This window comes from Anomaloglossus baeobatrachus, chromosome 6 (assembly GCF_048569485.1).
Source record: "Anomaloglossus baeobatrachus isolate aAnoBae1 chromosome 6, aAnoBae1.hap1, whole genome shotgun sequence".
Taxonomy (NCBI): domain Eukaryota; kingdom Metazoa; phylum Chordata; class Amphibia; order Anura; family Aromobatidae; genus Anomaloglossus; species Anomaloglossus baeobatrachus.
This window is the reverse complement of record NC_134358.1, coordinates 430,002,521-430,015,514: the sequence shown is the minus strand read 5'-3', so window position 1 is coordinate 430,015,514 and position 12,994 is coordinate 430,002,521. Positions and strand designations below refer to the sequence as shown.

The 12,994-nt window shown below is 51.4% G+C and overlaps 1 protein-coding gene across 1 annotated transcript in view; it reads right to left on the bottom strand.

The window, feature by feature from the left end:
• LOC142243350 (intraflagellar transport protein 70A) overlaps positions 1-12,994 on the bottom strand; it is a 144,879-nt gene that overhangs the window by 87,031 nt on the left and 44,854 nt on the right. Inside the window, exon 8 of the mRNA XM_075315194.1 lies at positions 11,076-11,125. Coding sequence (XP_075171309.1) covers positions 11,076-11,125 — 50 coding nt within the window. The remainder of the gene's footprint in view (positions 1-11,075; positions 11,126-12,994) is intronic.

Here is a 12,994-nt window from a genome sequence, read left to right as displayed (position 1 = left end):
AAGGAAAGTTTTCCACGGATGGTGGTAAATATGGGATAAAGGCCGGCTTTCGGGCACTGTACAAGGTGGAGATGACCGCAGGAGAGAATCTCCCTCTTTTTAAAGTCCAGGTCTCAATGGCCAGGCCGTCAGCTTCAGGGCTCTGGAGTTCTGATGGGAAATGGGCCCTTGGGTCAGCAAGTCTGGGATGCTTACGAGGCGCCATGAGCAATTGTACTAATTCAGCATAGCAGGCGCACCTGGGCTAGTCCGGTGCTATTAGTATCACCGGGACTCCTTCTGCCTTGATCTTCCCGATTACTCGCGGCAGCAGGGGCAGAGGCGAAAAACATGTAAGTTGGACGAAAACGACTTCAGGAGACGAGAGCATCCGCGCCAATGGACTGTGGGTCACGTGACCTGGCTATGAACGCGGGTACCTTTGCGCTCAACCGTGAGGCCATTAGATTATTATTATTTATTATTATTTATTTGTAGAGCACCATTAATTCCACGTCTGGTGTACTCCAGTGAGTGCAGATGTGTGGGAACACTTCTGGGTGGAGAAACCACTCTCCGGCGGCCAGGCCTTGGCGACTTAGAAGGTCCGCCACCCAGTTTTCTACTCCTGGTATGTGTAACGTTGAAAACACAGACCCCCGTCGATTCGGTCCAGGTGAGGATCCTGAGGACCTCGAGATAAGCTGTCTTGCTGCTGGTAACTCCCTGCTGATTGACATAGGACACAGCTGCTGCATTGTCCAATTGGACCCGAATCAAACGACCTGCTAGCAGAAAAGGGGAATGACCTGAGCGCGAGAAGATCGCGCTGATTTTCAGTATGATTTCTGGGAAGGGAAGACTCCTGGGGTGTCCAACGTCCCGAAGCAGTGTGGAGCCAGTACGCTACTCCCCAGACTAAGAGGCTGGCGTCCGTGGTCAGGAGTAGCCAGTCCACTTGGGGGAGAAAAACTCCTTCTCGATATGGAAGAGGACTGACGCCACCAGTAAAGCGCATACCTGACTGAAGGTGTCAGGTGAAAAGTTCGTCCAAGGAAAAGGGGCTCTTGTCCCAGGCAGCTAGAAGCGCAAGCTGCAGTGGGCGGTGGTGTGGCTAAGCGAGCAGCACTGCCTCTATAGCCGCCGCTATCGTACCTAGCACTCTCATACTGAAATCGTATGAAGTGACAGGAGTACGTAGAGGGCAGTGTACCGCTTGTTGTAGAGCGGTCGCCTTGACTTGAGGGAGAAATATCAAGCCCCGAAGAGTGTCCAGGGACATGCCCAGGGAGGTGACGGATTTTGACGCGACCGGGGATGATTTGACTGGAGTCAGAAGCCGCCCTAAGCGGGATAGGGTGCCCACAGAGATCTGCACGCTGGTTGAGCCCTTGATGAGGAGGTCATCCAAGCAAGGCAGAACAGCCACTCTCCTAGCGTGAAGGGCACTCATGGCGGCCGCCATGACCTTAGTTAAAACCCTTGGTGCTGTGGCAGAGCCGAGGGTAGGGCCACAAATGAAAATAAGAAGTCCTGAACCGCGAAGAGGAGAAACTTTGGTGAGCTGGAGCGATGGGTATGTGCAGGTACGCGTCCCTGATAGCTAGGGAAGCAAGGAATTCTCCTTCGACCATAAAAGGTAACAATGGACCCTAGGAAGTCCATTCTGAATCTCCTTACGTGCACATGTTTGCTCACGTGTTAGAGGTCCAGGATGGGACGAACTGACCTGTCTTTCTTTGGCGACCACGATAGGTATAGCCTTGAACCTCTCGCCGTCCGGAACAGGTACCATCACCCCCGCCGTTTGGAGGGAGTGGATTGCTGAGGAGAAGGCCTTGTGGTGTTTTGGAGTGTTTGGGGGGGTTTGAGAGAAAAGACTGACCAGGGGGATCGGGTCCAGAATTCAATGTGGTAACCGGAAGACACAAGGTATCACACCCATTTGTGGTCTGAGGCGGCGGCCCAGATGGAGAAGGACGAGACTTCTCGGTCTTTGTCTAGACTGCCAGGACGAGGTGGACTCGGGGAGGGCTGAGAAGGTCGGGCCCTGTGTGTCTAGTAAAAAATATCCTGGGCTAGAGTTGGGGGAGAGAGAAGGGAATTTTGTTTACTTACCGTAAATTCCTTTTCTTCTAGCTCCTATTGGGAGACCCAGACAATTGGGTGTATAGCTTCTGCCTCCGGAGGCCACACAAAGTATTACACTTTAAAAAGTGTAACCCCTCCCCTCTGCCTATACACCCTCCCGTGCATCACGGGCTCCTCAGTTTTGGTGCAAAAGCAGGAAGGAGGAAACTTATAAATTGGTCTAAGGTAATTTCAATCCGAAGGCTGTTCGGAGAACTGAAAACCATGAACCAAAAGAAACGATTCAACATGAACAACATGTGTACACAAAAGAACAAACAGCCCGAAGGGAACAGGGGCGGGTGCTGGGTCTCCCAATAGGAGCTAGAAGAAAAGGAATTTACGGTAAGTAAACAAAATTCCCTTCTTCTTTGTCGCTCCATTGGGAGAGCCAGACAATTGGGACGTCCAAAAGCAGTCCCTGGGTGGGTAAAAGAATACCTCAATAAAAAGAGCCGAAACGGCCCCCTCTTACAGGTGGGCAACCGCCGCCTGAAGGACTCGCCTACCTAGACTGGCGTCTGCCGAAGCATAGGTATGCACCTGATAGTGTTTCGTGAAAGTGTGCAGACTAGACCAGGTAGCTGCCTGACACACCTGCTGAGCCGTAGCCCGGTGCCGCAATGCCCAGGACGCACCCACGGCTCTGGTAGAATGGGCTTTCAGCCCCAAAGGAAGCGGAAACCCAGAAGAACGGTAGGCTTCAAGAATCGGTTCCTTGATCCACCGAGCCAAGGTTGACTTGGAAGCCTGCGAACCCTTACGCTGGCCAGCGACAAGGACAAAGAGCGCATCAGAACGGCGCAGGGGCGCCGTGAGAGCCACGTAGAACCGGAGTGCTCTCACCAGATCTAATGAGTGCAAATCCTTTTCACATTGGTGAACCGGATTAGGGCAAAATGAAGGTAAGGAGATATCCTGATTGAGATGAAAAGGAGATACCACCTTAGGAAGAAATTCCGGAACAGGACGCAGAACCACCTTATCCTGGTGAAAAACCAGGAAGGGGGCTTTGCATGACAGCGCTGCCAGCTCCGACACTCTACAGAGCGATGTAACTGCCACTAGAAATGCCACCTTCTGCGAAAGACGTGATAAAGAGACATCCCGCAGCGGCTCGAAAGGTGGTTTCTGAAGAGCCGTTAGCACCTTGTTAAGGTCCCAGGGTTCCAGCGGACGCTTGTAAGGTGGGACTATGTGGCAAACTCCCTGCAGGAGCTTGCGGACCTGCGGAAGCAAGGCTAGACGCTCTTGAAAAAATACGGATAGCGCCGATACTTGTCCCTTGAGAGAGCCGAGAGACAAACCCTTGTCCATTCCGGATTGAAGGAATGAAAGAAAAGTGGGTAAGGCGAAAGGCCAGGGAGCAAAACCATTATCAGAGCACCAGGATAAGAAGATCCTCCAAGACCTGTGATAGATCTTGGCGGACGTTGGTTTCCTGGCCTGTCTCATGGTGGCAATGACATCTTGAGATAACCCTGAGGACGCTAGGAGCCAGGACTCAATGGCCACACAGTCAGGTTGAGGGCCACAGAATTCAGATGGAAAAACGGCCCTTGTGACAGCAAGTCTGGGCGGTCTGGGAGCGCCCACGGTTGACCCACCGTGAGATGCCACAGATCCGGGTACCACGACCGCCTCGGCCAATCTGGAGCGACGAGAATGGCGCGACGACAGTCGGACCTGATTTTGCGCAGCACTCTGGGCAGCATCGCCAGAGGGGGAAATACATAAGGCAGTCGAAACTGCGACCAATCCTGAACTAATGCGTCCGCCGCCAGAGCTCTGTGATCTTGAGACCGTGCCATGAATGCCGGGACTTTGTTGTTGTGCCGTGACGCCATGAGATAGACTTCGGCTTTCCCCAGCGGCGACAGATCTCTCAAAACACGTCTGGGTGAAGAGACCATTCCCCCGCATCCATGCCCTGACGACTGAGAAAGTCTGCTTCCCAGTTTTCTACGCCCGGGATGTGAACTGCGGAGATGGTGGAGGCTGTGGCCTCCGCCCACAGCAGAATCCGCCGGACTTCCTGGAAGGCTTGACGGCTGCGCGTGCCGCCCTGGTGGGTGATGTACGCTACCGCCGTGGCGTTGTCCGACTGTATGCGGATCTGCCTGCCCTCCAGCCACCGATGGAACGCCTTTAGGGCTAGATACACTGCCCTTATCTCCAGAACATTGATCTGAAGGGAGGACTCTGTCGGAGTCCAGGTTCCCTGAGCCCTGTGGTGGAGAAAAACCGCTCCCCACCCTGACAGACTCGCGTCCGTCGTGACCACAGCCCAGGATGGGGGCAGGAAGGACTTTCCCTGCGACAGAGAAGTGGGAAGAAGCCACCACTGAAGAGAGGTTTTGGCTGCAAGGGAAAGAGAGACGTTCCTGTCGAGGGACGTCGACCTCCTGTCCCATTTGCGGAGAATGTCCCATTGGAGTGGGCGCAGAGGAAACTGCGCGAAGGGGACTGCCTCCATTGCTGCCACCATCTTCCCCAGGAAGTGCATGAGGCGCCTCAAGGGGTGTGACTGGCCCCGAAGAAGAGATTGCGCCCCTGTCTGCAGCGAAAGCTGTTTGTCCAGCGGAGCTTGACTATCGCTGAGAGAGTAGGAAACTCCATCCCGAGGTAAGTCAGTGATTGGGTCGGTGTCAACTTGGACTTTGGGAAATTGATGATCCACCCGAACCGCTGCAGAGTCTCCAGAGCGACGGTCAGGCTGTGTTGACACGCCACCCGGGAGGGTGCCCTGACTAGATCGTCTAAGTAAGGGATCACCGAGTGGCCCTGAGAGTGTAGGGCCGCCACAACGGATGCCATGACCTTGGTGAAGACCCGTGGGGCTGTCGCCAGGCCGAAAGGCAGTGCCACGAACTGAAGGTGTTCGTCCCCGATGGCGAAACGCAGGAAGCGTTGATGCTCGGGTGCGATCGGCACATGGAGATAAGCATCCTTGATGTCGATTGATGCTAGGAAGTCTCCTTGTGACATCGAAGCGATGACCGAGCGGAGAGATTCCATCCGAAACCTTCTGGTGCTCACATGCCTGTTGAGCAGTTTGAGGTCCAGAACGGGACGGAATGATCCGTCCTTCTTTGGCACCACGAACAAGCTGGAGTAGAAACCGTGACCATGTTCCTGAGGGGGAACGGGAATCACCACTCCCTCTGACTTCAGGACGCCCACAGCCTGAAAAAGTGCGCCGGCCCGAGATGGGGGCGGAGATGTTCTGAAGAAACGAGTCGGAGGACGAGAGCTGAACTCTATCCTGTAACCGTGAGACATCCGTAGCTGAGGTCTCTTCGGTTTGGACTGGGGTAAGGACGAGTCCTTTCCCTTGGATTCCTTAATAATTTCATCCAATCGCTCGCCAAACAATAGGTCGCCAGAAAACGGCAAACCGGTTAAGAACTTCTTGGAAGCAGAGTCTGCCTTCCATTCGCGTAGCCACATGGCCCTGCGGACTGCCACCGAATTAGCGGATGCTACCGCTGTACGGCTAGCAGAGTCCAGGACGGCGTTCATGGCGTAGGACGAAAAAGCCGACGCCTGAGAAGTCAAAGACGCAACTTGCGGAGCAGAGGTACGTGTGACCGCATTAATCTCAGACAGACAAGCTGAGATAGCTTGGAGTGCCCACACGGCTGCAAAGGCCGGGGCAAAAGACGCGCCTGTGGCTTCATAGATGGATTTCACCAGGAGCTCTATCTGCCTGTCAGTGGCATCCTTGAGCGATGAGCCATCTGCAACTGATACTACAGATCTAGCCGCCAGTCTAGAGACTGGAGGATCCATCTTGGGACATTGAGCCCAACCCTTAACTACGTCAGAGGGGAAGGGGTAACGTGTGTCATTAAGGCGCGCGCTTGTCTGGAAAAGCTCTGTGCTTCTGGACAGCATCTCTGAAGTTAGAGTGATCGAAAAACGCACTCCATGTACGTTTGGGAAACCTAAACTGGTGTTTCTCCTGCTGCGAAGCCGACTCCTCTATAGGTGGAGTTGGGGGAGAAAGATCTAGCACCTGGTTGATGGACGCTATAAGGTTATTTACTATGGCGTCCCCTTCAGGTGTATCAAGATTGAGAGCAACGTCAGGATCAGAGCCCTGAGCTGCGACGTCCGCCTCATCCTCCATAGAGTCCTCAAGCTGAGACCCCGAGCAGCGTGAGGAAGTCGGGGAATATTCCCAGCGAGCCCGCTTAGCCGGTCTGGGACTGTGGTCCGTGCCGGAGTCCTCCACGTGAGACCTAGGGGCCACCCCGGGAGCACCTGCGGCGCAGACCGAGAGGGGCCTGGAGGTGATGATCCAACGGTGCCTGGGGCCTGTGTAAGGACCGATCTGGACTGCAAGGCTTCTAGTAGCTTAGCAGACCATTTGTCCATAGACTGAGCCATGGATTGTGAAAGCGACTCAGAGAGTTTCTCAGCAAAAACTGCAAACTCTGTCCCTGCCACCTGGACAGGGGAAGCAGGCAGGACCGAGCATTGCTCACAGTGAGGGTAGGTGGAACCTGCAGGTAACATAGCCGCACAAGAGGTACAGGTTGCAAAATAACCCTTTGCCTTAGCGTCCTTGCTCCTTGTGGACGACATGCTGTTGTCTCCTAGGAGAGTGATCACTGAGGGTATATTGCCAAAAGCAAAACAACTCGGCCGAACAGAGAAAATATATACAAATATATATATATATACTTCGGCATCCTAGGGGGACCAGCACCGGGTGGCTTACCGACCGCCCAAAGCGGTGTGTGTCCACCAGATTCCCTGCCTGGGGTCTCCCAGAGCTGCAGGGCTCGTTCCTGAAATCCTCCACCGGCAGAATGTGTTGCCGGAGCTCTCAGGGGAGGAGGGAGCCGTGGGCGGCGACTAGAAAAGTGCGGGAATCTGGTGCCCCACAGTGATCAGTGAGGGGGGGGGGGGAAACCTAAAGTATGCTCCAGCCCTCACTGCCGACGTCAGGTCGACCGTCCCGCCCTTACCCCTGACTGGCAGGCCCGGGGGCGGGAGTTATGGTACTAGGCCGCATGAAGCCGGGGACTAAATTTAATACCGCGGCCGACAAACAGGCGCGGTCGGCGCGGAAGTCCCGGTCGTCACAAAACCAGCAGCAGCTGCAGCGTCTGTGAGACAAGCGCTCCATGCACCGTCCCCATGGGGACACAGAGTACCTTTAGATGCAGGGCCCTGTCCCTGATGATACAAAGTCTCCTGTCCGGCAGATTCCCTCAGGGGCTGCGGAGGGAGCCCGGTCCCAGTGAATGGATGACCGGTTAGGATCCCACTTCTCCCAGAGCCTCTAAGGGATGGTGAAGGAAAACGGCATGTGGCTCCAGCCTCTGTACCCGCAATGGGTACCTCAACCTTAACAGCACCGCCGACTTAGTGGGGTAAGAAGGGAGCATGCCGGGAGCCCTGTGGGGGCCCTCTTTTCTTCCAACCGATAAAATCAGCAGCTGCTGCTGACTAAAATGGGAGCATGAGTGGATGTGTGCCTCCTTCCACACAAAGCATAAAACTGAGGAGCCCGTGATGCACGGGAGGGTGTATAGGCAGAGGGGAGGGGTTACACTTTTTAAAGTGTAATACTTTGTGTGGCCTCCGTAGGCAGAAGCTATACACCCAATTGTCTGGGTCTCCCAATGGAGCAACAAAGAAGGTACTCTTTTCCTCCCGTAGAGTCAGACAAAAAAAAAAAAAAAAAAAGAGCCTGTCCAGACGATCGGCAAACTATCGGTCTGGAAAGGAGTACTGTGAGAGGCTTCTTAGAGACCGAGTCCACTCTCCATTATCGGAACCAGAGGGACTTACGGATGGCTATGGTATTTGAGGCGGCAATAACTGCGCAGGTAGCAGCGCCGAGGGAGGCCTGCATGAGGTACTCCGCCGCCGCAGCAATGTGAACAGTTACATCTGTGAGGGTCTGAGGAAAACTGGTAGTCCTGGTGCCTGTGCGACCCACACGGAAGGGGAGAGGGACCCGCGGCCTCGAGGCAGAGCGATCGAGCTGCTCCACTTGTCTGTCTGTCGGGTCCTTGAAAGAGGATACATCAAGTAAAAAAGACAGGAGGGTCCTTCAGGCAGGCAGAAGCCGGGTGAGGGTCCACCGAGGCCGGATCAGCCAGCCTTTAGAGACAGCTAAGCCAAAGGGGTACCGGGACTCCATGAGTTTACGGATACCGAAGCGGCCTCAAAAAAGCTCTTTTTTTTTTTTGGAAGTTTCTTCACCCTTTTAAAGGAGACCGCAGGGTCAGTAGAAGTGGATGGGAGATCTTCCACATGCAGAGTTTTGGTAGATTGCTGCAATAAGGGAGTCCATCGCAGCTTGATCGCTCGGGGAGGTTGAAACCAAGGAATCATCCCGGTACAAACATCATTCCCCTTCCTCCGGCTCCTCAGAGACCGCGGAACATGTGGGAGAACCCCATCTGTGAACCCCAGAGGGAGACCCATGGGGGTCATGCCCTTTTTCTGATCTGCAACCGGTGAAGCAGAGGGCTGATTCTTATCAGAAGGACCCTCTATAGAGGTGTCATCAGGCTACGTTCTGTCCAGGGGCCCCGAGGGGTGTAGGACGATGTTGCATAGCCAGCACCAGGTTCTGGGAACTGTGCCCATTCTGGGGGACTGGGAGCCGTAGGCTCTGGGCTGGCAGCGGTTGCTGCGGTGGTGGCGGGGGGGGGTGGGGCTACAAAGGCACTGGACTCACAGAAGGAAGAGGTGCTATCATCCCCTAGTAGCTCAGTGTGGCAGGATACATTAATAGTCTTATAGTTGTTGCTGTAGTTGTGCAGGACATAAAACATGTGACTGCAGCCCCTGGCTGATGAGCCACAAACTCTGATTGTAATGAGGGAGCAATGCTCTGCAGAGTTAATATGTAAGTGAGGCTATAACTCATCCAGAACCCTGATGACCCTTTCCCCCTCCTGCGTTACAGTTCCTGTGGGAAGGAGGAAGCAAGCTCTGAGAGATGCCCACAGGCTCTGATCACAACAAGAGGGAGCAATGCTCTGCAGCAATGCTCTGCAGATCCTGTGTGAGGAGGGTTACGCGCGCTTTCGTGAGGGAGCGTGGCTTATCGAGTGTCGTAGGGGGCAGGGCTTAACTCTGACAAGAAGGCATGAGAAAATATAATAAACAAAATAATGGTGGGAAGGGACTCCCCTTCCCCCCTCCAGCCCTGTACAACAATGGTGGACAGAAAAACCTCTATAAGTGTACCGCAGCTGCGGGTGCACTTAGTCCAGGGAGTTGTCCCCTCCCCCCGCCACAGGTGGAATGCTCTGCAGGTGTCTGCAATCACAGCCCATGTGCATCCAGTCAGTGTGACCTTTGCTCCAGTTTCCTGTCAGGGAGCCAAATCACAGCCCATGTGCATCCAGTCAGTGTGACCTTTGCTCCAGTTTCCTGTCAGGGAGCCAGTGTGCAGATTCTGACGCCCGCTGTGCCCGGTCACAGAACGTGTATCAACTCAGAGCCTGCCAGAGGGACTGAGGAATGCTCTGGGGCTCTGGAAAAATCGGAATGATTTCACCTCAGCTCCTGTGGAGATGGCAGTCTGGTCACGCTGGTGCAGAGCGAATATCAACTCAGAGCCTGCAAGAGGGGCTGAGGAAGTTTTCATCTGCTCTGGGCTCTGGAAAAGCAGTGCCATGAGACCTGTCGTCCAGTGAGTAACAGCCCAGCATCCAGCGTCACTGGAGGTGGTACGGGGAGGCGACACGCTGCGTTCCCGCCTGTTGATGGTTTTGGGAAATCGGTCCCCGAAGGAACCGTCGCCCTCTAAAAACAAAAAATTCTTGCTGCAGTAGTCTGCAGAGATGTGCCTCCTATAGACACTAAGCTAAAACTGAGGTTGCCTGGCCCGACCAGGGGGTGTATACTGCAGAGGAGGAGCTATGCTTTTGCATCTACTTAGTGTCTTCCTATGGATAGGCAGCATAACACCCATGGTCCTGTGTCCCCCAATGAGGCGTCAGAGAAATAAGATCTTTAGAAATACTTTTTCTAAAGATCTTTATCTATGCTAGTGTATACAGGGACAGTCAGGCAGGGATTAGCAATATGCACTGAGAACTGCTCGTGGTTCTGGGTGCATATTGCACCTGACAGGTTCCCTTTAAATTGTAGGTTCATCATTGGTAAAGTCTTACTTGTACTTTAGGTTTAGGGAATCATGAAAACAATCAGTCATCAATATATACGTGAGTTAGGAATCACTCCCTTGACAAGCTGGATCTTTCTCATTTCTTATTAGCTCCAAGTAGGGAATTTATATTCTTCCATTCTATCACAGTAGAGCTCACTGAGCGCAGATAATGGTCCTACTACTACTATGACCCCCATGTTTGTTCCATTACAGCCTAGATTTCTGTGGCAAGCATTGGGTCAGAACACATGTTATCTTGTGGCTTGGAATAGGTTTGGATAAGAAAAGAACCAGGGTTTTCTCTTAGCTATTGCGTACATAACACAGCTGATACGGAGCGGGCTCAGGTCATAAAGCGGTCAGAAGACAGTTAGGCCCCTTTCACATTGCGTTTTACCTTCCGCTCACAGGTCCCGTCGAGCATCCGTCCAAACCTCCCCTCCCCCACTCTGCCAAGCGTGTTCCAGACGCATGCGCCCGGCAGGGCCATTCACTGTTATGGAGCGCACTGCGTTAGCGTGTGCTCTGTTTTGTGCCATTTTGTGCACATATACGTTTCTGCAGACGGACACCCGAACATAGGTGGACTACGTTCGGGTGTCCGTCTGCAGAAACGTATATGTGCAACAAATGGCACAAAACAGAGCACATGCTAACGCAGTGCGTTCCATAGCAGTGAATGGCCCTGCCGGGCGCATGCGTCTGGAACACGCTTTGCAGAGTGGGGGAGGGGCGGTTCGGACGGATCCTCCGACAGGACCAGTGGACGTAGAGAAAAACGCAATGTGAAAGGAGCCTTAGATGATGAGCACAACCTTACCTCTTCTGATCGTGGAGGCATGTCTGTCAGAGCTTCCTGAGCTGCTTCATCTAAAAGAACAAACGTAATATCACATACTGAGGAAACACTTCTTCATGTTAGTGGGAATTTTGCTCAATATGATTTGTGTTTATTTATGAAAATATTGAAAATTTGATCATTTGACAATTTTGCATTTTTCCAACTTTGAATTTTTATGCCCTTAAACCAGAGAGTTATGTCCCACAAATTAGTTACTAAATAACATGTCCCACATGTCTACTTTACATCAGCACCATTTCTGAAATATAATGTTTTTGTCAAGACGTTAGAAGGGTTAAAAGTTTATCAGCAATTTTCTCATTCCAGCAAAATTTACAAAACCATTTTCTTTTAGGAACCACATCATGTTTGAAGTGACTTTGAGAGGCATCAGTGACAGAAAATACATAAAGAGTGACACTATTCTAAAAATTACACCCCTCAAAGTACTCAAAACCCCATCCAAGAAGTTTAATAATAACCCTTTCGTTGTGCAATGTCTCCTGAGCACGCCGATACCCCATGTGTGGTGGAAAACTACTGTTTGGGTGCACGACAGGGCTTGGAAGGAAAGGAGCATAATTTGAATTTTGAAGCACCACTTTGGCTGGAATTTACTGCGGGAGCCATGTCACATTTGACGAACCCCTGATATGCCAAAGCAGCAGCACCCCCCCTGCAGGCCCCCCCCCACAAGTGAACACATTCTGGAAACTGCACCACTTCTCAAGGAATTTATCTAAGGGTGTACTGAGCAAGTTTAAACCTCAGGTGATATACGGAACTGTATAACATTGGACTGTGAAAATAAAAAAATTATCATTTCAGCTAAAATGTTTTTTGGCCCTAAAATTTTCATTTTCAAAAAGGGTAACAACAGATAACGCACCATACAATTTGTTGTGCAATTTCTCCTGAGTACAACAATACCCCATATGTGGTTGAAAACTACTTTTGAGGAACAATTCAAAGTAAAGACGGGAAGGAACGCCATATTTGAGTTTAGATTTAGTTGGCATGGTTTGCGGGTGTCATGTCATGTTAACAAAGCCCCTGAGATGCCAGAACAGCGGAAATCCCCCACAAGTGACCCCAGGTTACAAACTACACCACTCAATTAATCTAGTGGTGCAGTGAGCATATTGACACTACAGGAGTGAAACACAATTTTATACCATTGGATGGTGAAGAAAAATAATTACCTTTTTAACACTAAAGTGTTTTAGCTCCAGTTTCCAATTTTCTCAAGAATAGATAAAGCCGGCCAAGTAATGTGTTAAAAATTACTTATATATATATTTTTTTCTAGGTTTAGCCACAGTCACACTAAAAGTCACAAATATCATACGCATAAATAGCCTGGGTCTCAGCTTCCCATACACGGTAAGTTTTTTAACTGCATGAGAGGACGCACACAACCTAGGGACCCCAACGTAGAGAAATACTTTGGCGTAGTGTTGGGGCTCTATTGCATTGATCAATTCAGTAGCTAAATTTCTCTTGATTCATATGTTCATGGCAGCAATGCAGATTCCATTTTTCACATTTTCACTCTTACATATAGCTATTGGATTTTTCAAGTCAGTATTCACACAGCAGTTTCTGCTATTTCATGTATTCCCCCTACATAGTCACTGGTGTGCATACCTTATCTCCCCATTGTGATTTTTTTTAGGTTTTTGCACCCAGTTCAGACTTAGAATGGTGTTCCAAACGTTATTCCTTATTTATTTAACAGTCACACTAAAAAACATTGTTTGTTTTTTTTTTTTTTTTACAAAAAAGGGTTTTTTGCATAAACTAATTTTGAAAGCTATAGATTTATATTTTTCTGCTGACAGAGTCATGTGAGGGCTTGTTTTTTGCGGGATGAATTGGAGTTTTTATTGATACCATTT